The sequence below is a fragment of the Hyperoodon ampullatus genome (assembly GCF_949752795.1).
Source record: "Hyperoodon ampullatus genome assembly, chromosome: 11".
NCBI classification, from domain to species: Eukaryota; Metazoa; Chordata; class Mammalia; order Artiodactyla; family Ziphiidae; genus Hyperoodon; species Hyperoodon ampullatus.
In genome coordinates this window covers 51824762-51846732 of record NC_136924.1, presented here as the reverse complement: position 1 = coordinate 51846732, position 21971 = coordinate 51824762, and the positions used below count along the sequence as shown (strand labels likewise).

Below are 21971 nucleotides of genomic sequence, written 5' to 3'. Positions count from 1 at the left end.
TAGACCCCAAGTCTCCTAACTCCGGGTCCAGAGAACTTTCTACCACACTCCACCCCACCCTGACTGTAGATAAGGAAAGAAATGAATTTGGTGAAAATGGAGATTCAGAGCTTATGTAGAAATCTGTTTCACAAGTGTGATCAAATGCATCATAAACAACAATTATTTAAAGAAGTACTAGACACATGCATTTAGTTCTGCTCCCTCCTCAAATCCAAGAACATAAAGAGATAAAGACAAAGAGAATAGAATTAGAGATAGTAACACAATTTTAGAAGATGGAGAGCAAATAGACCAATGGCAAATGGCTGAACAGACTGGAGAAAGCTCAATTCCAAACTAGGACCACCTAGAAGCAACTCCATTTAAATTATAAACCCCCAAGAGGCTGAGGGTGTTGGCAACAGGTTCCTCTGGGAATGGTGGGGAAGGTGGGGTGAAGAAATGGCTGAAAGTCTGTTTAAGAAGTTTAAGACCCCCCATGGGACTTCCCTGGCGGTCCGGTGGTTAAGATTTCGCCTTCCAATGCAGGGGGTGCACGCTGAATCCCTGGTCGGGGAGCTAAGATGCCACATGCCTCGTGGCCAAAAAACCAAAACATAAAACAGAAGCAATATTGTAACAAATTTCATAAAGACTTTAAAAATGGTCCACATTAAAAAAAAAAAAAAACTTTAAAAAAAAAAAAAGAAGTTTAAGAACCCACAGTACTCTCCCTCACTCCTTGAAGACAAGTGATTGCCTCCAAACCCCCAGGCCCCACCTACAAGAAGACTGGAAATGTATTCACTGAAAAGAGCCAATAAAGGATCTTTGGACTGAAGGAGTCTAGGCATAGTTGGGGAAGGGGATTCCATACTGAAGAGATTACACAGAAAATTACTGCTGAATGGAGAGGCCCCCAGTCTCCTACTTAGCTTTCAGACTAGTCGTATTTTCTCTGGGGAATCAGAGAAAAAAAAAAAAAAAAAAAAGACCTAAAGATACTAACAACAGGATTTCCTAAACAAAACAAAAACAGCTCAGCCAGATCCCCCTAGAGTGAAGCCCAGAATTGCCAAACCCCATCCACTATCAAAGCTAATCTAAAACAGGAGGGAACAGCAAGACTTTCCAGATATTAAGGTAAGCACCTAACAGAGAAACAGCAAAACAACTTAGAGAAGAGAAAAATATCACAGGAAGAAATTTAAAAAAACAAAAATAAAAAATCTAGCATCTTCAGAGATCCGAGAAAAGCACATCCATGAAATAAGGACAAGATGTTATTAAAGAGAGAGAGAAATAGAGAATAAAAGAGCTCATAGAAATTAAAATGAAGGCAGATTAAAAATTCAATAAGTGGCTTGAAAGATACAATTCAGGAATGTCCAAGAAAGTTGAATAGATGACAAAGATGGAAAACAGGAAAGACCGAGAGATTGAGGGCCAATTCAGGACAGCAAATATCAAATAACAGAATGTTCATGGTCAAAGAAAATGGAGGGGAAGACGTAATTTCCAGAATCAAAGGCCATCTTTCCCCCAGAACTAAAGGACATTGTTTTCCCTTTAAAGAAAGGACAGGAGTGGGGATGCGGGAGAATGGGGTTTCCATAGTAAAAAGGCCAACTGAGTTTCCAGCATATAAAATGCAGATAGACCTACACAAAGGTACATCAATATGGAACTTCCAGAGAAAGGTTTCTCACATGAAGAATTTTAAGTCAGAATGACAGGAACTTCTCAAGAGCAACTATGGATGGCAGAAGCTTCAAAATTCTGAGAATAGGTGACTTCTACCTTAGAATTATAAACTTAGTTAAGCCATCAATTAAAAGCCAGTGGAGAACAAAGGCAATGTCAGACCTGCAAGTCTCAAAAAATCACCTCTCACACCCATTTTTCATAAGAAACTGGAGAATGTGCTCCACCAAAATGAAGAAGTAAACCAACAAAGAATAAGTCATAGTTCCAGAGACTGATGGCTCCAAAACAGGGTAGGCAAAAGGAGACCTCAGAAGGGCAGCGAAGGGGAAGCCCTAGCTGTTTTGGGGCTGAGAAAGCAACTGAGACAGAGAGATCAGAAGGCTCTGGAGAAATTTGCCCCAAAATATGAATCTGGTAGATTCTCTATGTGGTTGAGTAATTTAGAGAGAAGATTTACAGCTGGGGTAGAGTCTGAGGTTGACTATTCATAAGTACATCAAGAATTAAGAGACTAAAAAAAAATCAATATCTGCTGGGTAGTCTTGAGAGGAAAAGCAATCAAACGATATTACAGGGCTCTTCTATAGATAGTATTATACAGTTATAATAAAGAAAACACTGCATATTGATCTCACCAAAATTACAATACAATTACAGTTGAGAGCGGAGTGGGTGGAAGAGTTTGTGTGAGGAGGGGAGAGGGGCAGCGGTAGATGAAAGGGAGCTAAATACTCACTTTTTCAGCAACAGGTAACTCCTCAAACTAAAAAAAAAATTGATAAGTAACAACACAGTATCTTAATTAAAGATATAGAAGTAATTACTAAAATAATCAGCTAAAGTTGAAAACACATGCTTCTGGAGAACAGAAAATGAAAGGGGAGATGCTGCTGTTTTTCATAACGAATCTCGAAGTAATAATTTTCTAATTAGATAAAATGCTAAAATTATACACAACTCTGACAAAAATAAAAGCTTGATTTTTTCCCTTTTTAAAAAAAAATGTGAGCGTGAACTCATGTTAAACATCTCATGGGCTTCCCTGGTGGCGCAGTTGTTGAGAGTCCACCTGCCAATGCAGGGGACACGTGTTCGTGTCCCGGTCCAGGAGGATCCCACATGCCGCGGAGCAGCTAGGCCCGTGAGCCATGGCCTCTGGGCCTGCGCGTCCGGAGCCTGTGCTCTGCAACAGGAGAGGCCAAAACAGTGAGAGGCCCGCGTACCACAAAAAAAAAAAAAAAAAAAAAAACCCTCATGATATGACATGACACTTATCAACATTAAGAATCCTTGTTCCACACACTGTGACATAAATCACAGCAAGATCCTTTTTGACCCACCTCCTAGAGAAATGGAAATATAAACAAAAATAAACAAATGGGACCTAATGAAACTTCAAAGCTTTTGCACAGCAAAGGAAACCATAAACAAGACGAAAAGACGACCCTCAGAATGGGAGAAAATATTTGCAAATGAAGCATCTGACAAAGGATTAATCTCCAAAATTTACAAGCAGCTCATGCAGCTCAATATCAAAAAAACAAACAACCCAATCCAAAAATGGGCAGAAGATCTAAACAGACATTTCTCCAAAGAAGAGATACAGATTGCCAACAAACACATGAAAGGATGCTCAACATCACTAATCATTAGAGAAATGCAAATCTAAACTACAATGAAAAAAAAAAAAACTACAATGAGGTATCACCTCACACGGGTCAGAGTGGCCATCATCAAAAAATCTAGAAACAATAAATGCTGGAGAGGGTGTGGAGAAAAGGGAACCCTCTTGCACTGTTGGTGGGAATGTAAATTGATACAGCCACTATGGAGAACAGTATGGAGGTTCCTTAAAAAACTACAAATAGAACTACCATACAACCCAGCAATCCCACTACTGGGCATATACCCTGAGAAAACCATAATTCAAAAAGAGACATGTGAAACATGACTCAAAAAAAGAGTCATATGAAACAATGTTCATTGCATCTCTATTTACAATAGCCAGGACATGGAAGCAACTGAAGTGTCCATCAACAGATGAATGGATAAAGAAGATGTGGCACATATATACAATGGAATATTACTCAGCCATAAAAAGAAACGAAATTGAGTTATTTTTAGTGAGGTGGATGGACCTAGAGTCTGTCGTACAGAGTGAAGTAAGTCAGAAAGAGAAAAACAAATACCGTATGCTAACACATATATATGGAATATAAGAAAAAAAATGGTCACGAAGAACCTAGGAGCAAGATAGGAATAAAGACACAGACCTACTAGAGAATGGACTTGAGGATATGGGGAGGGGGAAGGGTAAGCTGGGACAAAGTGAGAGAGTGGCATGGACATATACACTACCAAATGTAAAATAGATAGCTAGTGGGAAGCAGCCACATAGGACAGGGAGATCAGCTCAGTGCTTTGTGACCACTTAGAGGGGTGGGATAGGGAGGGTGGGAGGCAGGGAGATGCAAGAGGGAAGAGATATGGGGACACGTGTGTATGTATAGCTGATTCACTTTGTTATAAAGCAGAAACTCACACCATTGTAAAGCAATTATACTCCAATAAGGATGTTAAAAAAATTAAATTAAATTAAAATAAAATTAAAAAAAAGAATCCCTGTTCCAGCACCTACTATGTGTCAGCATTGTGCTAGATGCAGAAGACACACAGCTAATAAAGCAGAAAAAGTCTCTTTTCAGGGAACTTATATTCTATAATAACAACTAAGCATAAATCCTTTTAAAATAATTGATTCTGCTTAGTGATAACGAAATAAGGTGGTTATGATACAGAATAAGAGAAGGAAGTATTTTGGGCAGTGTGGTCAGAGGAGGCTCCCTGGCGGGTGATATTTAAGTTGAGACCTGAAGGATGAGACAGACTTGGCCGTGCAGGACTAAAGAAGAACATTGCGAGGGGGAAGGGGTGGCAGGGAGAGCAGGCCAAGGGTTCTGAACCCTTGGTGTGTTGAAGGACACGGTTAAAGGCCGTCAGTGTACCTGAAGAGTTGAAGAAGTTAGAGGCTGGGGAATAAAATGAGGCTGAAGAGGAGGCAGGGGGATATGACGCACGCACTGGCAGATAGGCAGTATGTGGCATCACAGCATTTTAGAGCACTCTGCTGTGGCAAGAGCAGAAACAACAGACCAGTTACTAGACACTGTTGAGATCCCTCATTGAAAACCTACTAACAATGAGTCATGCTGTCATCAGCAGCAGCCCCCCACCCCGTTTCCTGAAGATGGCACTTGCTCCCTGGATTGGCAGTGAGCAGAGGTCCCAAGAAGGGCTTGTGCCCCAAACAGCTCCCACAGGGCTGCCTGAGACCCCGCCTTGGGGCCCGTGTGGCTTCCTTTCAAGTGGCGTCTCATGGAGGGCAAGAGGCTTTTCACTTGGCAAACCCAGTGTTGGTGCAAAGACCTGAGAGGTGATGCTTGTGAGGGCTCAGAGTGTGGCAGAGCAGATACAAGTCCTGTCTTCCCCTCACGCTGTGTGACCTTGGGCACATGTGCAAACTCTCTGAACCTCCATTTCCTCATCATATTGTGACGATGAAACAAGAGGACAAGTCTTCTCAGGAGGCTTCTCAGACCACTGAATCCTCCCCCCACTTCCCCTCCCCCCAAATCTATATAATTTAGCTATGCAAAAAAAAAAAAGAGTTGGCCTACGACAGTAGTAGTAGAGATAGAGAAGACAAATTCAAAATATATTTTAAAGATAGAACTAAAAGTACTGGGGCAAAGGGGGACAATGAAGGAGAAACACAGGATGACACCCAAGTTTCTGACTTTGGAAACTGGCAAGATGGTGGTGCCATTTACTAAGATGGCCAAGATGGGATGTGGAAAGGCAGATTCAGGGAGATGGGATACAGAAGCGAAACAAGACTTCCTCCTTGAGCATGAGACATCCAAATAGACGTCAAGGAGGCAGTCAGATGTGGGGTCTGGAGGTCAGAACAGGTCACTGTTGGACACATACATACACTGGGGAGTCATCAGCTCATTGACGGCATGTAAAGCCCTGGGAACAGATGAGCATGTCGAAGAAGAGGGCCTAAGCCACATCCTGAAGAACTCTCCACATTCAGAGGTCCCCAAAAGAAGAAGACGCCCGCAAAGGAATAAGGAACGGCCAGTAGGGACGGCGGAAGCCAAGTTAGGAGGGAATTTCAAGAGCAGAATGGAAAACTGTGCTAAAGCTACTCAGAGACCTAGTAAGACAGGATAGGAATGCATCCATTGGAGGCGGCAACACATAGGACTTGAATGACCCTGAGAAACTGCACAAGAGTGATGGGAAAAGATATCAGACTGTCAGAGTGAAGAGAAAATGAGTAATGAAAAGCTACAGTACATCTAGACGATTTAGAAATTCTGCCTTAAAGCAGGGCGGAGAAATGGGGTGAGAGACAGACAGGGATATTAGGGTGTAGGAAGATATTTGGCTCTTTAATTTTTAATATAGGGGTACCAGCACATTAATTCCCTTATTCCTTCAGTCGTTCAGAAAATATGTATTAAACACCAGCACAACACCCTTAGGGAGCTTACAGTCTACCAGGGGACAGAGGCAATAAACAAATACTCATATACTAATTTCAGGTGGGGAGAAATGCATTGAAAACAAATAAAGCACATGAAGGGGATACAGAGTAACAGTGATATTTTAGATGAGTCGGGGGGCCGGCTCAGAGGGGGTGGCATTTGAGGGAGAACTAAATGAAGTGCAGGAGCAGGAATCCTAGACAGGAAGGGGTGGGGAGGTGAGAAGAGATGGACAATATTCTTGGCAGTGGGGGGTAGCATGTCAGGGCACAGAGAGAGGACAGTATGTCTGGGGCACCTCAAGAGACAGGCAGGGTGGGAAGAGATGGGGACAGAGAGTTAGCAAGGGCCTTAAATACAACAGGGCTGAGAGTTCAAACTGTATACTGTTTGTAGGGAATCCAATGCAGGTCGTATAAAAGTCTAACACAGGGCTTCCCTGGTGGCGCAGTGGTTGGGAGTCCACCTGCCGATGCAGGGGACACGGGTTCGTGCCCCGGTCCGGGAGGATCCCACATGCCGCGGAGCGGCTGGGCCCGTGAGCCATGGCCGCTGAGCCTGCGCGTCCGGAGCCTGTGCTCCGCAGCAGGAGGGGCCGCAGCAGTGAGAGGCCCGTGTACCGCAAAAAAAAAAAAAAAGTCTAACATAGAGGATCACTGTGACTGTTGCGTGAACTTGGAGCAAGAGGTACATAACAGAGGCTCACTTAGGAAGTAGCTGCAGAAGTCCCAGAAGACTTTGGTGGTGACCTGGGCTTGGATTTAGGCATGGGGGTGGGAGATGAGGAGCACTTGGATTTAGGATGTATGCTAACGGCTCGAATATGAGGTGGGAGAGAAAGACAGGGATCAAGGATGACTCCAGGTTCGTGGCTGAGCAACTGGGTAGAGTCGTTGCTGAGATGAGAAACAATGGAAGAAGTGCAGGGTTAGAAAAGAAATCAAGACTTGGGTTTTGGGCCTGTTAAGTTTGAGATGTCTATTAGACAACCAAGTAACGAGATAAAACAGGCAGCTAGCTGGAAAGCAAGGGAGAGACGGGGACTAGAGGTAAGCATGTGAAATCATCAACATGTAGATTTAAGGTATTTAAGGCCCTGGAAATGAAGGAGAGCACCTATGGAGTACATTAAGATGGGGAAGAGGTCAGAGGACAAAGGCCTCGGCGCTGCAAAGTTTAGGGGCCAGGAATGGGGAGAGACGGATCTAGCAGAGGAGACAGAAAAAAAAAGTGAGTTGTGAACAGAATCAAGATGCAGGAACATCACAGAAGCCAAGGAAAGAAAGAATTTCAGGCAGGAGGGAGTGGTCGACCATGTCCTGGGCTGCTGAGATAAGCGCCGGCTCCAAAAGAAAGTGCAGGGGCTTCTGTGACTCATGATGAATGAAAAATGCTCTGAGATAACATTCCTTCCCCATAGGTGTACTCAGACTACGTAGCTATCTGGAATAGGAACCTTCAGTTCATCTAGAACACCAAGGCTCTGTTTCCATGAATGCCTCATCACATGGCAAGCCCTCCTTCAGGATTCTCCCAGCCAGCAACCCAGGAGATCCCTGTGTCTGTGAAATGGCAACAGCTCAAAAATGGGGAAGCAGACAGTGCTCAGAACCAAGAGAATCAGATATGCTAGAGCAGGACAGAACTCTTCTACAGGTTTCTACATTTTTCTAACTCAGAGCCTGTAAGAGGAAAATTAACAAAATTATTCCTCCCATGTCACATGCTAACTGAAACTAGAATAGCTGCATTTTCGGCAATTCTGATTTATTGTTTCTAACCCCTTTTTTTCCCCACTGTGCTTTGCTCATGTTGTAGTCCCTGACTTTGAAAATCAGATTTATTGAAGTGTAACTTATATACAGTAAAAATGGACCCTTTCTAAGCTGGATGCATTTTGACGAACATAAACAATCACGTAACCTCCGCCACAGTAAACACATAGACCATTTCCATCACCTCAGAAAGTTTCCTTTTGCCCTTCTGCAGTCAATCTCCTCTGCTCTTCAATGATCTGTCCTCAGCAAGCAAGGATCTAATTTCTGTAATTTACAGTTTTGCCTTTATAGAACGTCACATAATTGGAATCAAAAAGGATGCAGGCTTTTATGTCTGGATTTTTCACCTGGCACAATGCTTTTGAAACTTAGCCATGTTGTTGCCCCTATCAGAAATTTGTTCTTTTTTGCTTCTGAATAGTATTCCACAGAGTGGATGTACCACAGTTTATCCATTCACCAGTTGATGGACATTTGTTTCCAGATTTTAGCTATTATGAATAAAACTTTCTACGAACTTTTGTTAAAATGTCTTATGTGGACACAGGTTTTCATTTTCTCTTGGGTCAGTACCCAGAAGTGGGATTGCTGGGTCAGGTAGCACCTAGCTTTTACTAAGAATAGCTAAATACTTCCTGAGCACTAACTTTGCAACATGCAAAGTTCTAAGCTCTTAACAGGCCTGATAGTTATACAGTTCTTAAAACAGCAATCAAGTTATTACTGTTCCTGTTTTACTTAGGAGGAAACTAAGGCACAAAGAGGATAGGTCACTTGCCCACCATCACACAGCTAGTGTGTAGCAGAGCCAGGATTCTCATATTCAGGAATTGCAGGGCAAAGCACAAACTATCAACTATTTTGCTTTGCTGCCTCCCTCAAGTCAAAGGCATGATGTCTGAGAGAGATCACAAAATTCTGACACTATATGGCTTGCAGCCAAACATAGCCACTGCTGACAATTCCTTTCCTCCCTTTAAAATCATGACAATGAATACACTGGAACTCTGAGGGTCACTGTAATAACAACATGTCATTTTAAAGTCAGAACTTTATAGGATAATGTTGGGAAATGCTTTTAACTGTGTCACAGAAGTTTGTATATATTAACTTACTGGTGTTTAATAACAACTCTAGGGGGCTTCCCGGGTGGCGCAGTGGCTAAGAATCCACCTGCCAATGCAGGGGACACGGATTCGAGCGCTGGTCCGTGAAGATACCACATGCCAGGGAGCAACTAAGCCCCTGTGCCACGACTACTGAGCCTGCGCTCTAGAGCCCACAAGCCACAACTACTGAAGCCCACATGTCACAACAACTGAAGCCCGCGCGCCTAGAACCTGTGCGGCGCAACAAGAAGCCACCGCAATGAGAAGCCTGCACACCACAACGAAGAGTAGCCCCCACTCGCCGCAACTAGAGAAAGCCTGCGCACAGCAACGAAGACCCAACGCAGACAAAAATAAATTAATTAATTAATTAAATCTATTTAAAAAAAACTCTAGGAGAAGCTAAAGTCAGCCCTCCTCTTTCACCAGCATGGCAAATACTCAGAGTTAGTAACAAGGCTCTTTTGGAGACGTCTCCACCCTCATGACATGAAAGGCCATGTCAGGGGAAAAATACAAGGACTCTGGAATCAGATAGATCTGTTTTCAAATTTCAGCTCTGCTTCCTAGTGGACAGGTGCGTACAGACCTCCTCACAAGCAAAAATTGCTGTGAATAATTCCTAATTTGCAGCACAGCCATAAAGATTCGACAGCACAACATGGGTGAAGACACTGAACATGGTGTCTTACATATTTAATAAACCCTTCCTTTCCCTCCTTCCTCGTCTCTTCCAGAATGTACTGTTGAGCCTCCGAAATTAGTGAGATAGAAGTTGGTTACTTAGCAAAAACCTTTATTGGTTTAACTTTTCATCCAAGTAGCAGCAAAGGAGAGACTGGAAAGTGGTTCTTTAAAATTTCTCATCTTAAAAAAAAAGTTATGCAAACTTTGCATTTTATTTCACGATATAATGAAATTATTTTAATATAAAAATGTTGTATATTTACCTCCAGCTAAGTAACTTAGCTTTCTCTGGAAAATTTTAAGGATATTTGTTTTGGGAAGATTTCCCCTGATAAATGGCGGCTTTATTTACACGCTGCCACACTGCCACTTACCTGGGATGTGAAGACTCCCAATTATAAAGCATGAACCCACGAAGTCTTACTAAGACTTCAAAAAGATTTCACGCACTTGGGTCATTATTGGCTACTGTCTGCAATCTCTTTACGTCATTTTAACATCTATCCTACAATACAGCCCAGTTTGCAGTCTTGGCTCCAAAAACTTATAACTGAATTCTCCAAATGAGAAAAACAGCTACTTTCTGTTACCCATTTGTGCAGCCTCCTGGCTACCTGTAACGTAAACAGATCCTGGTTGTAATCTGCTTTCTGAGACAAATCTCTGTAACAGTTACAACAGTAAACATAAATACTGCAAATCTGGAAACATTTTTCAAATAACAAGAAGACACGGGACAAGCATGACCTTAAGTAAACTGAGATGACAGAGGAGTGATAGTTTTTTGTTGTTGTTGTTTTTTATTTTTCAGTTACATATTTTTTTTCAGATTATTTTCCATTATGGGTTATTATAAGATATTGAATATAGTTCCCTGTGTTATACAGGAAATCCTTCTTGCTTATCTATTTTATGTATAGTACTGTGTATCTGTTAATCCCATACTCTTAATTTATCCCTCCCCACTCCCTTTCCCCGTTGGTAACCGTAAGTTTGTTTTCTATGTCTGTGAGTCTTCTTCTATTTTGTATATAGATTCATTTGTATTACTTTTTAGATTGACATATAAGTAATATATAATATTTGCTTTCTCTGCCTACTTACTTTGCTTAGTATGATATTCTCTAGGTCTATCCATGTTGCTGCAAATAGCAATATTTTATTCTTTTTATGGTTGAGTAATATTACAGTGTGTGTGTGTATATGTGTGTGTGTGTGTGTGTGTGTGTGTGTATATATATATATATATATACCACATCTTCTTAAGCCAATCATCTGTTGAGGGCACTTGGATTGTTTCCATGTCTTGGCTACTGTAAATAGTGCTGCAATGAACATTGGGGTGCAAGTATCTTTTCAAATTAGAGTTTTCGCCTTTTCTGGATATATGCCCAGGAGTGGGATTTCTGGATCATATGGTAGCTCTATTTTTAGTTTTTTAAGGAAATTCCATACTGTTCTCCATAGTGGCTATACCAATCTACATTCCCACTAACAGTGTAAGATGGTTCTCTTTTCTCTACCCTCTCTCCAGCATTTATCATTTGTAGACTTTTTGATGATAGCCATTCTGACTGGTGTGAGATGATACCTCACTGTGGTTCTGATTTGCACTTCTCTCATAAATAGTGATGCTGAGCATCTTTTCATATGCCTGTTGGCCATCTGTATATCTTCTTTGGAGAAATGTCTATGTAGGTCTTCTGCCAATTTTTTGATAGGGTTAGCATTTGTTTGTTTGTTTTGTATTTAGTTATATGAGCTGTTTGTATATTTTAAATATTAATCCCTTGTTGGTCACATCCTTTGCAAATATTTTCTCCCATTTCAGAGGTTGCCTTTTTGTTTTGTTGATGGTTTCCTTTGCTATGCAAAAGCTTTTTAAGTTTGATTAGGTCACATCTGTTGATTTTTGCTCTTCTTTTGTCTTGGGAGACTGATCTAAGAAAATATTGCTATGATTTATATCCAAGAATGTTTCACCTATGTTCTCTTCTAGGAGTTTTGTGGTGTCATGTCTTATATTTAGGTCTTTAAGCCATTTTGAGTTTATTTTTGTAATATGGTGTGAGGGAGTGCTCTAATTTTACTGATTGGCATGTAGCTGTCCAGCTTTCCCAACACCACTTGCTGAAGAGATTGTCTTTTCTCCAACATATATCCTTGCCACCTTTGGTGTAGATTAATTGACTGTGGGCGTGCGGGTTTATTTATGGGCTCTCTATTCTGTTCCATTGGTTCTCATGTGTGTTTCTGTGCCAATACCACCCTGTTTTGATTACTGTAGCTTTGTAGTACTGTCTAAAGTCTGGGGGCGGGGCGTGTTATGCCTCCAGCTTTGTTCTTTTTCTTCAGTATTGCTTTGGCAATTCTGGGTCATCTGTGGTTCCATATAAATTTTAGAATTATTTGTTCTAGGTCTGTGAAAAATGTCATGGGATTTTAATAGGAATCACATTAAATCTGTAGATTGCTGAGGGTAGTATGGCCATTTTAACAATGTTAAATCTTCCAATCTAAGAGCATGGGATACCTTTCCATTTCTTTAAATCACCTTCAACTTCCTTTATCAATGTTTCATAGTTTTCAGCATATAGGTCTTTCACCTCCTTGGTTAAGTTTATTCATAGTTTTTTGTTGTTTTTGTTTTTTTCCCCAGTGTGATTTTAAATGGGATCATTTTTTCACTTTCTCTTTCTGATATTTTGTAAGTGTAAAGAAATGCAACAGATTTCTGTATATTAATCTTGAATCCTGCTACCTTGCTGGATTCATTTATCAGTTCTAACAGGTTTTGTGTGGCATCTTTAGGCTTCTCTATATAGAGTATCACGTCATCTGCAAATAACGATTTTACCTCTTCTCTTCCAATCTGGATACCTTTTATTTCTTTTGCTTGTCTGATTGCTGTGGCTAGAACTTCCAATACTATGTTAAATAGAAAGGGTGAGAGTGGGCATCCTTGTCTTGTTCCTGAATTTGGGAGAAAGGCTTTCAGCTTTCACTATTATGTATTATGTTGGCTGTGGGTTTGTCATAAATGACTTTTACTATGTTGAGATATGTTCCCTCTGTACCCACTTTGGTAAGAGTTTTTATCATGAAGCGATGTTGAATTTTATCAAATGTTTTTCTTGCATCTATTGAGATGATCATATGATTTTTGTCTTTTCTTTTGTTAATGTGGTATACCACATTGATTGATTCGTGTATGTTGAACCATCCATGCTACCCTGGAATGAATCCAATTTGATCATCATGTATGATCCTTTTTATGCATTACTGCATTCAGTTTGGTAATATTTTGTTGGGGATTTTTACATCTATATTCATCAAAGATATTGTCCTGTAATTTTCTTTTTTTGTAATGTCTTTGTCTGGCTTTGGTATCAGGGTGATAGTGGTTTCATAGATGAATTTGGGAGTGTTCTCTCCTCTTTAATCTTTTGGAATAGTTTGAGAAGGACCGGGATAAGTTCTTCTTTGTATGTTTGGTAGAATTCCTCAGTGAAGGCTTTCAGTCCTATACTTTTGTTTGCAGGGAGTTTTGGGGTTTTTTTAAATTACAGATTCTATTTCACTTCTAGTGATTGGTCTGTTCAAATTATGTGTTTCTTCTTGACTCAATTTTGATAGGCTATATATTTCTAGAAACTTGTCCCTTTCTTCTAGGTTGTCCAATTTGTTCATAGTATTTTCTTATTATTTTTTGTATTTCTGTGGTATTGGTTTTTATTTCTCCTCTTTCATTTCTTATTTTGTTTATTTGGGTCCTCTCTCTTTTCTTCTTGGTGATCCTGGCTAGAGGTTTGTTGATTTTGTTTATTTTTCAAAAAAACAGCTCTTGGTTTTATTGATTTTTCTATTGTTTCCTTGATCTCTGTTTTATTTATTTCCTCTCTGATCTTTATTATTTCCTTCCTTCTGCTAACCTTGGGTTTTGTTTGTTCTTCTTTTTCTAGTTCTTTTAGGTGGTAGGTTAGGCTGTTTGAGATTTTTCTTGTTTCTTAAGGAAGGCCTGTATTGCTAATGAATGTCACTCTTAGAACTGCTTTTGCTGCATCGTATAGATTTTGTAAGGCTGCATTTTCATTGCCATTTCTCTTGAAGTATTTTCTGATTCCCTCTTTAATTGCATTGTTGACCCACTGCTTTTTTGGAGCATGTTTTTTAGTCTCCATGTGATCATTTTTTTCATGGTTTTTTTAAAAATTAATTATTAAATTAATTATTTATTTATTTGGCTGTGTTAGGTCTTCGTTTCTGTGCGAGGGCTTTCTCCAGTTGCAGTGAGCGGGGGCCACTCTTCATCGCGGTGCGCGGGCCTCTCACTGTCGCAGCCTCTCTTGTTGGGGAGCACAGGCTCCAGATGCGCAGGCTCAGTAGTTGTGGCTCACGGGCCCAGCCACTCCGCGGCATGTGGGATCCTCCCAGAACAGGGCTCAAACCCATGCCCCCTGCATTGGCAGGCAGACTCTCAACCACTGCGCCACCAGGGAAGCCCCTTGTGTTTTTATTTCTGTGGTTGATTTCTAGTTTCATTCTGTTCTGAATTCTGACCATTCTGTGGTCAGAAAAGATGCCTGAAATAATTTCTATCCTCTTAAATTTGTTGAGGCTTATTTTGTGTCCTAGTGTGTGGTCCATCCTAGACAATGTTTCATGTGCATTTGAAAAGAATGTGTATTCTGGGTTTTTGGGATGTAGTGCCCTGTAAATATCAAGTAACTCCAATTGTTCCATTGTATCATTTAATGTCTCTGTTGCTGTATTGATTTGGTCTTAGAGATCTGTCCATTGATGTCAGAGGGGTATTAAAAGTCTCCAGCTATAATTGTATTCCTGTCAATTTCTCCCTCTATGTCTGTTAGTATTTATTTTATATATTTAGGTGCTCCCATATTGGGTGCATGTGTTAACGAGTGTAATATCCTCTTCTTGTATTGACCCCTTTATCATTATACAGTGTCCTTCTTTGTCTTTCTTTATGAACTTTGTTCTAAAGTCTACTTTGTCTGATATGAGTATTGCCACCCCTGCTTTCTTGTAGTTTCCATTTGCATGAAAAATCTTTTTCCAACCCCTCACTTCCAATCTATGTGTGTCTTTCAGCCTAAACTGAGTCTCTTGTAGGGCAGTATATTATTGGTTCCTTTTTGTTTTTTTCCTTAAATCCAATCGGCCACTCTAGTTTTTTTGTTTGGAGCATTTAGTTCATTTAAAGTAATTCTTGATAAGTATGTATTTATTGCCATTTTAAACCTTGTTTCCAGTTGGTTTTATAGTTCTTCTTATTAATTTCTTCTCCTTTTTGTTTTTCCTTTTGTGGTTTGATGGTTTTCTCTTGTATTATGCTTGAGTTCCTTTGGTTTTGGTTTTTGTGAATCTGTTGTATAATTTTGATTTGTGGTTACCCTGGTTTTTAAGTATGTTGACCCATAGCTACATCTACTGGCTTTAGACTAACAGTCATACAAGTTCAAACACATTCTAAAAGATCTACATTTTTTTACTTCCCTCCCCCATATTTTGTGATTTTGATGCCCTATTTTACATCTTCATGTTTATCCTTTTGCTATTAACTGTAGTTATAATTGCTTTCACAAAAATTATTTTATTCTTTTTTAATCTATGTACTGGCTTATTTAAGTAATCTTCAATCAGTTTATATATTTGCCTTTCTTATTGTGAGTCTCCCTTTCCTATAGATTCTTGACTCTTTTTTACCTAGAGAAGACCTTCCAATATTTCCTTTAGATTAGGTTTAGTATTGCTGCATTCTTTTAGTTTTTGCTTGTCTGAGAAATTATTTATCTCTCCTTCTATTCTAAATGATAATCTTCCTAGGCAGGGTACCCCAGGTTGTAAGTTTTTCCATTTCAGGACTTTGAATATATCATTCCACTCCCTTCTGGCCTGCTAAGTTTCTGTAGAGAAATCATCTGATAGCCTTATAGGGGTTCCCTCATGACTGATTCTTTCTTTTCTCTTAGTGCTTTTAGAATCTTTAACTTTTGCCATTTTAATTATGATATGTCTTGGTGTGGGTCTGTTTGGGTTCATCTTGTTTGGGACCTTCTGTGCTTCCTATACCTGGATATCTGTTTCCTTCTTTAGGTTTGGGAAGTTTTCAGCCACCATTTCTTCAAATACTTTTTTTTTTTTTTTTTTTTTTTTTTTTTTGTGGTACGCAGGCCTCTCACTGTTGTGGCCTCTCCCATTGCGGAGCACAAGCTCCGGACACGCAGGCTCAGCAGCCATGGCTCACAGGCCCAGCCACTCCGCAGCATGTGGGATCTTCCCGGACTGGGGCATGAACCCATGTCCCCTGCATCAGCAGGTGGACTCCCAACCACTGCGCCACCAGGGAAGCCCTTCAAATACAATTTCAATCCCCTTCTCTCTTTCTTTTTCTCTGGAACCTCTATTATGCATAGGTTGGCGTGCTTTATATTATCCTATAAATCTCGTATGTTGCTTTTTTTTTTTTTTCCTTTTGCAGTACGCGCGCCTCTCACTGTTGTGGCCTCTCCCGTTGCAGAGCACAGGCTCCAGACACGCAGGCCCAGAGGCCATGGCTCATGGGCCCAGCCGCTCCACGGCACGCGGGATCCTCCTGGACCGGGGCACGAACCCGTGTCCCCTGCATCGGCAGGCGGACTCTCAACCACTGCGCCACCAGGGAAGCCCCTGTTGCTTTTTTTTTTCATTTTTCTTTCTGTCTGCTGTTCTGTTGGGTGATTTCCATTATTCTATCTACCAGATCACTTATTCATTCTTCTGTGTTATTTAGTCTGCTATTCATTGTTTTTAGATCAGTTTTTATCTTGGCAATTGAATTGTCTAATTTTGATTGCTTCCTAATTCTAGTTTCTAGTTTCTTGTTACAGTGACCTGCATTTCTTTCTTAATTCCTTTAGCATTTTTATTACCTCCTTTTTGAACTCAGGGTCAAGTACACTGAGTTTGTTCTTTCAGGGGATTTATCTTGTTCTTTTAATTGTGAGTAATTCCTTTGCTTTTTCATTTACTTACACTTCTTATATTTACATTACATACATTTCTCTGTCTCTATGAATTTAGGAGAAATAGTTATCTACTTTGTTCTTGAAGGGCTGTTTTTATGTGGGAGCATTCCTGTGCAGGCTGTGAGTCCAATATTTTTGGTGCTAGGGCTGTTTTTGGTATGAATGCCTGCCACATCTTTCCTCAGAGTGTGCTGGACATTATCCCCTTGATAGGGGGTTGACTGCTGTTCTGGTGTCCAGATCCTGCACTGGGTGTTGGGTGACGCCTCCTATTTGCTCCATGGCTGTCACAGCCCTGTCAGTGGTGAGGTCTGCTCCCCACTTGTTGCAGTAGAAGTCCTGAGGGTCAGGTTCAATAAAGCTCCAGTGTACTTAAGTATATGTTCTGCCCCCAAGGAGGCGAGCCCTGAAGCAAGTGAGACCCATTGTGGTCACGGCAAACCTATGTGCTACCCATGCAGGTGTCCAAGGTTTTGCCCAGAAGCAGCCCAAGGCCACATTCCTTTCTCTGTTGTATTCATCCCAGACCTAGTACTAAGCTGGTGGAGGAGGCCAGAGCATCGTAGCTGCAGGAATTGTGGTTGTGCTGTGGCCTGGGACCTGTGCTGCCTCTGTGGCAGCCTCTTCCTGGACCTGTCCACCCCAGATCCAGCTCCAAGCTGTGGTGTGAGGTGGGCTTAACTACAGCACTCCTGCTGAGAAAGGAACTGCTGCACACTCCTATCCAGTGGCTGTCCACTGAGGACATGGGACTCTGTGATGCCACCAACCACCATGTGTGCACACCAACAAAGTCCACTGCTGCCCAGATCTGGCCCCACTGTTGGAGGGCTGATAATGAGCTCAGATGTCAGCCCCACCCCAACTCTGTACATGCTCACAAAGCCTGCACCACCGGAGCCGCGCCCTGCTGTTAGCAAGGTGACAGTGGGGTTCCGTTGGTGGACCCACGTCCCACCCTACATGCACTAACAATGGACCACACTTCAGGCCCTCCAGCCTGTCTCCAAGCAGCTAGACCAAGTCCTCTCCCAAGGTCCCTTCGCTGCAGTTTCAGCACTTTAGCACATACTAGCAGCCCTGCCCGGCGTGCATTTCAGGCTTGGAAGTGCAGCAAGGTGGTGGTAGTCAGCATCAGGGCTGGTCTCTCTCTACTCTGATTGCTAGCAAGCCAGCATGTACACATGCCTCATGAGCAGAGTCCAGGCCCCTCCAGCTCCCTATCTGTCCCAGTGGGCCTCCCAGCAGACAGGGGAGTTTCATACAGCAAGGGCCTGCCTGTGTGGACACACCCTCCTTTACAGATCCCCCCAGGGGTGCTGGTCCCATTCTGATGCCTTTTTTTTTTTTTTTTTGGTCCTACTCAGTTACATGGGATCTTTCTTTCAGCTCTGGTCATTTAAGAGATCTTCTGCCACTGTCTGGTTGGTTTTTTGTGAGTTGTCCTATGTGTAGATGTAATTTTTGATGTGCTTACAGGGGGAGGTGAGTTCTACATCCTCCTACTCCGCCATCTTGATCTCCCCAGTAGTTTTTTACTCAGTTGAAAAGACGTTAACATATTAATCCTGAGAAGCCAAAGGATTTAATTCAGCTATGCTAGTGGATGTGGTTGCTCAGTTATATATGCATTATGATAAAGGAAATAATTTAGTCCTTAAAACATTTTTATGAAAGAGCATTTTCATTTTGTCTTAAGATAATGCCACATGCCCCCTTTCACTGACGCCACATACACTTGTAAGTATGTTATTCGGAAGTCCCTGGATATTATAAATACCCTGAGCAACGTGTAAAGTCACAGAAATCTTGCTTTCATTATTTTGTCATCATAATCCCCTTGACAAACGTTTTTTTCCCCCCTCAACTCTCTCTCTCCTGGAAGGCAAGGGTGGGAATTCCTTGTGTATGAGATCTTGACCCACAGCACAGTGGGCGGTCAACAGGTAACAATAACATTTGCTCTCAGAAGCTACTTTCAAAAGGAGTGGATTATTTTTAGCAATCCATGTGGGCTAATTGGTGAATAAAAAGTTAGGGAATTTCAATTCAACAAACATTATCTAGGTCCCCATTACATGCCAGCAAGTTACTGAAAGAATATGGACCTTGTCCTTCTAGAGCTGACAGTCCAAGGGGAAGGGGAAGGAAGGTGGTTCAAATATAAAGGAAGGACATCTTACCCAGGCCGGATGGGAGAGTGGCAGGAGCCATTAAAGGCCTCTTGGAGGCAGGAACATCACCTGAAGGATGAGGAGGCATCAATAAATATAACAAACAAATATAAGGGGGCCAGGTAGGCAGCAGAAAGACCAGTCAGAGACATCAGACCTGAGTCCCAGACCTGCTTTTGCAACAATCAGGATCTGACCTTGAGCAAGCCATTTGACCTTTCTAGTTCTCCTTTTCCTTATCTATGATATGCAATGATTAGATTATGTCAGTTGACCTTAACCCTTGCTGTGCATCAGAAATCATCTGGGATCTTTCTAAAAATCCTGGATCCTTCCCCCCAGAATGTGGTTTTAATTGGTGGGGCAGCAGTGTTTTGGGCAATAGCTTCCTAGGTGATGCTAGCCTGCAGCCCAGGCTGAGAACCACAGGCTGAAATGAGCTCTCAAGCCTATGGTTCTCAACCCTCAGTCACAATAACATCCTCCCAGTGCAGGCTGCATTCCCAACAATTAGGCGAGACTCTCTGGGGAGGTGGGACCCAGGCATCGGTATTTTTGAAAGTTCCCAGGCTGATTCTGTGGTGCAGCCCAGATTGAGAACCACTGTTCTAGGCCCTCTCACGACTTCAGTTTCCTATATGACCAATGAAAGATGGGAAAAGGAAGGAAAGAGAAGCCAGTTTCTCCCATAAGAATGAGAATTCTTATGTCAAATTAAAAAGAGAACTGAGTGCCAAAAGTCCCCGATGGATTTTATATAGAGTTGTAACACACAGTAGGGTTGATTTTGGACATGTGCATAATTCATGTTGATGCATGACAGGTAGAAAATGTCCACTCCAAAATGCTCTCAGTTCTAAATTCAAAATTCCAAGGACTACATCTATAAAGTGACTCCATGGTGTGTTCTCTGCAATACTTAGAATATGATTTGCATGGTTGAGTGTAATACGAACATTATATTCCCTACCCCCAAGGTTACTTAAATCCCCTTATTAGGCAATGGTGAACTAAACAAACAGTAATTAGAAACACTCCAGACTACCTTTTAAATCTGTTGCTAAATTATATTTTGCCTGCACCAAACTCATGTCTCACACAGCATGTCTACAAGCATCATGAAACCAAAGCCTCAGAAATATTTACGTTAATAAGAGCATAAGCCACCTCTGGGCCCTCACATGGGATTCTTCAGGGAAGTAAGGGCTCCTTAAGATGAGGGCTGTTCATTACTGTTATTTCTCACATCTGGGTAAATAAAGCACTGCCCACATGTGGTTAGAAATCCCAGGAGAAAATGAACACTCCGGAGGTCTGGAAACGAAGAACACCTCTGATCGACTGCCTCATTTCCTGAAATGAGTCAGAAATGAAAGTAATTCTTCAGAAAAGAACATCTGCATGGTGACGCAGCTTATAAAACAACGCCAGATACCTGTGACTAAGAGGCTGGGCCTGGGGAAGGAGAAACAGCCTGGACAACAGGGCTGGGGCCCCTGCACTGCACTTAATCTTGGAGCTGCTGCTGTTAGCTTAGAGGGCCTGCAAATCCAATGAGCGGCTGGGCGTCCTGGTCTCAGCTGTAAATCTTGATTAGCGGTAAGAATGCTCGCATGCCATTAGAAAGCTTGCCCCTCTCCGAAGGGTCGAAGCAGCCAGAAATGATGCATATGTCGGTGTGGACAAAGAAACAGCAATGTTTACAAGAAAAACGATTTTGCTTAACTAAAAATAGTCTATGCCTGCTGATTTGGAGAGCCTTTCTTCCTGAGGAGGAAGGACCGCTGTACAGAGATGACTGACCTAAGGCCGCCCAGGGAGGCCCTTCCTTCACATTATGCAGGAAGGAGAGGTACTGGCATACGGTCAGGGACTGGAGGGCAAGAAAGACAAACACCTTTCACAACAACAACTCCAGCACAAACCAAGAGACAGGAAGGTGAAAAACAACGGCTGTCGTCACCAAAATCGGACGCCAGTTATTTTTATTAGGTGGCCCATTACTATTCTTTCCATAATGGGTATTAAAAAGAAATGCATCTCCGTAGTTTATAATGCTGGTGGGGGGCTGAGGAGGCTGGAAACAATCTAAATGCCCATTAATAAGTGACTAGTTAAATTAAAATCTCGTACATACACAATGGAATACTATGTAGCCATTTAAAAGAAGGCCAATCCAAGCATGTGCAGACCCAGAGATATGTATTTCGTAGAATACATGAAGACAGGAGGAAACAAGGCTCCTGGACTCTGTTTAGAGCTAAACAGAGTATGTAAACATGCATGTAAATGTATTTAAAGAAGCTGCCTTAGTGTAGGAGAAGGGGACTAGGAGAGTGTCATTCTTCCTTTTATACCCTCAATACAGTCTGAATTATCTTTTCAAGTACGTACCACCCCACTGCTGTTAAATAATAGGCATTAACTAGGAAGGCTATTTTTGGTTTCTTCTTTGTACTAGTCTTTCTACATATAATTTAAAACAAATGAATGTTATTTTAAATAGATATTATGGGCTGAACTATGTCTCCTCAAAATTCATATGGAGAAGCCCTAACTCCTGGTACCTCAGAATGTGACTATATTTGGAGACGGGCCTCTGAAGAGCTGATGAGTTAAAATGAGGCTGTTAGAGTGGGCCCTAATCCAATCTGATTGGAGCCCTTAGAAGAGGAGGAAGTATGGACACACAGAGAGACCTCAGGATGTTCACACACAGAGGAAAGACCATGTGAGGATGCAGCAGGAAGGTGGTGTCCACAAGCCAAGGAGAGAGGCCTCAGAAGAAACCAAATCTGTTGACACCCTGACCTTGGACTTCCAGGCTGCAGAACGGTGAGAAAAAAAATTCTGTCGTTTAACCCTCCCAGTCTGGTATTTTATATGGAAGCCCTAGTACACTAACACAGTACAGGCATTCCTCATTTTATTGCACTTCTACTGCACTTTG

General features: G+C 41.7%; 1 protein-coding gene across 1 annotated transcript in view; it reads right to left on the bottom strand.

Moving 5' to 3' along the window:
• ANO6 (anoctamin 6) overlaps positions 1–21971 on the bottom strand; it is a gene marked incomplete at both ends in the record, with an annotated part of 210594 nt that overhangs the window by 142989 nt on the left and 45634 nt on the right. Inside the window, one exon of the mRNA XM_079715964.1 lies at positions 19031–19090. Coding sequence (XP_079572090.1) covers positions 19031–19090 — 60 coding nt within the window. The remainder of the gene's footprint in view (positions 1–19030; positions 19091–21971) is intronic.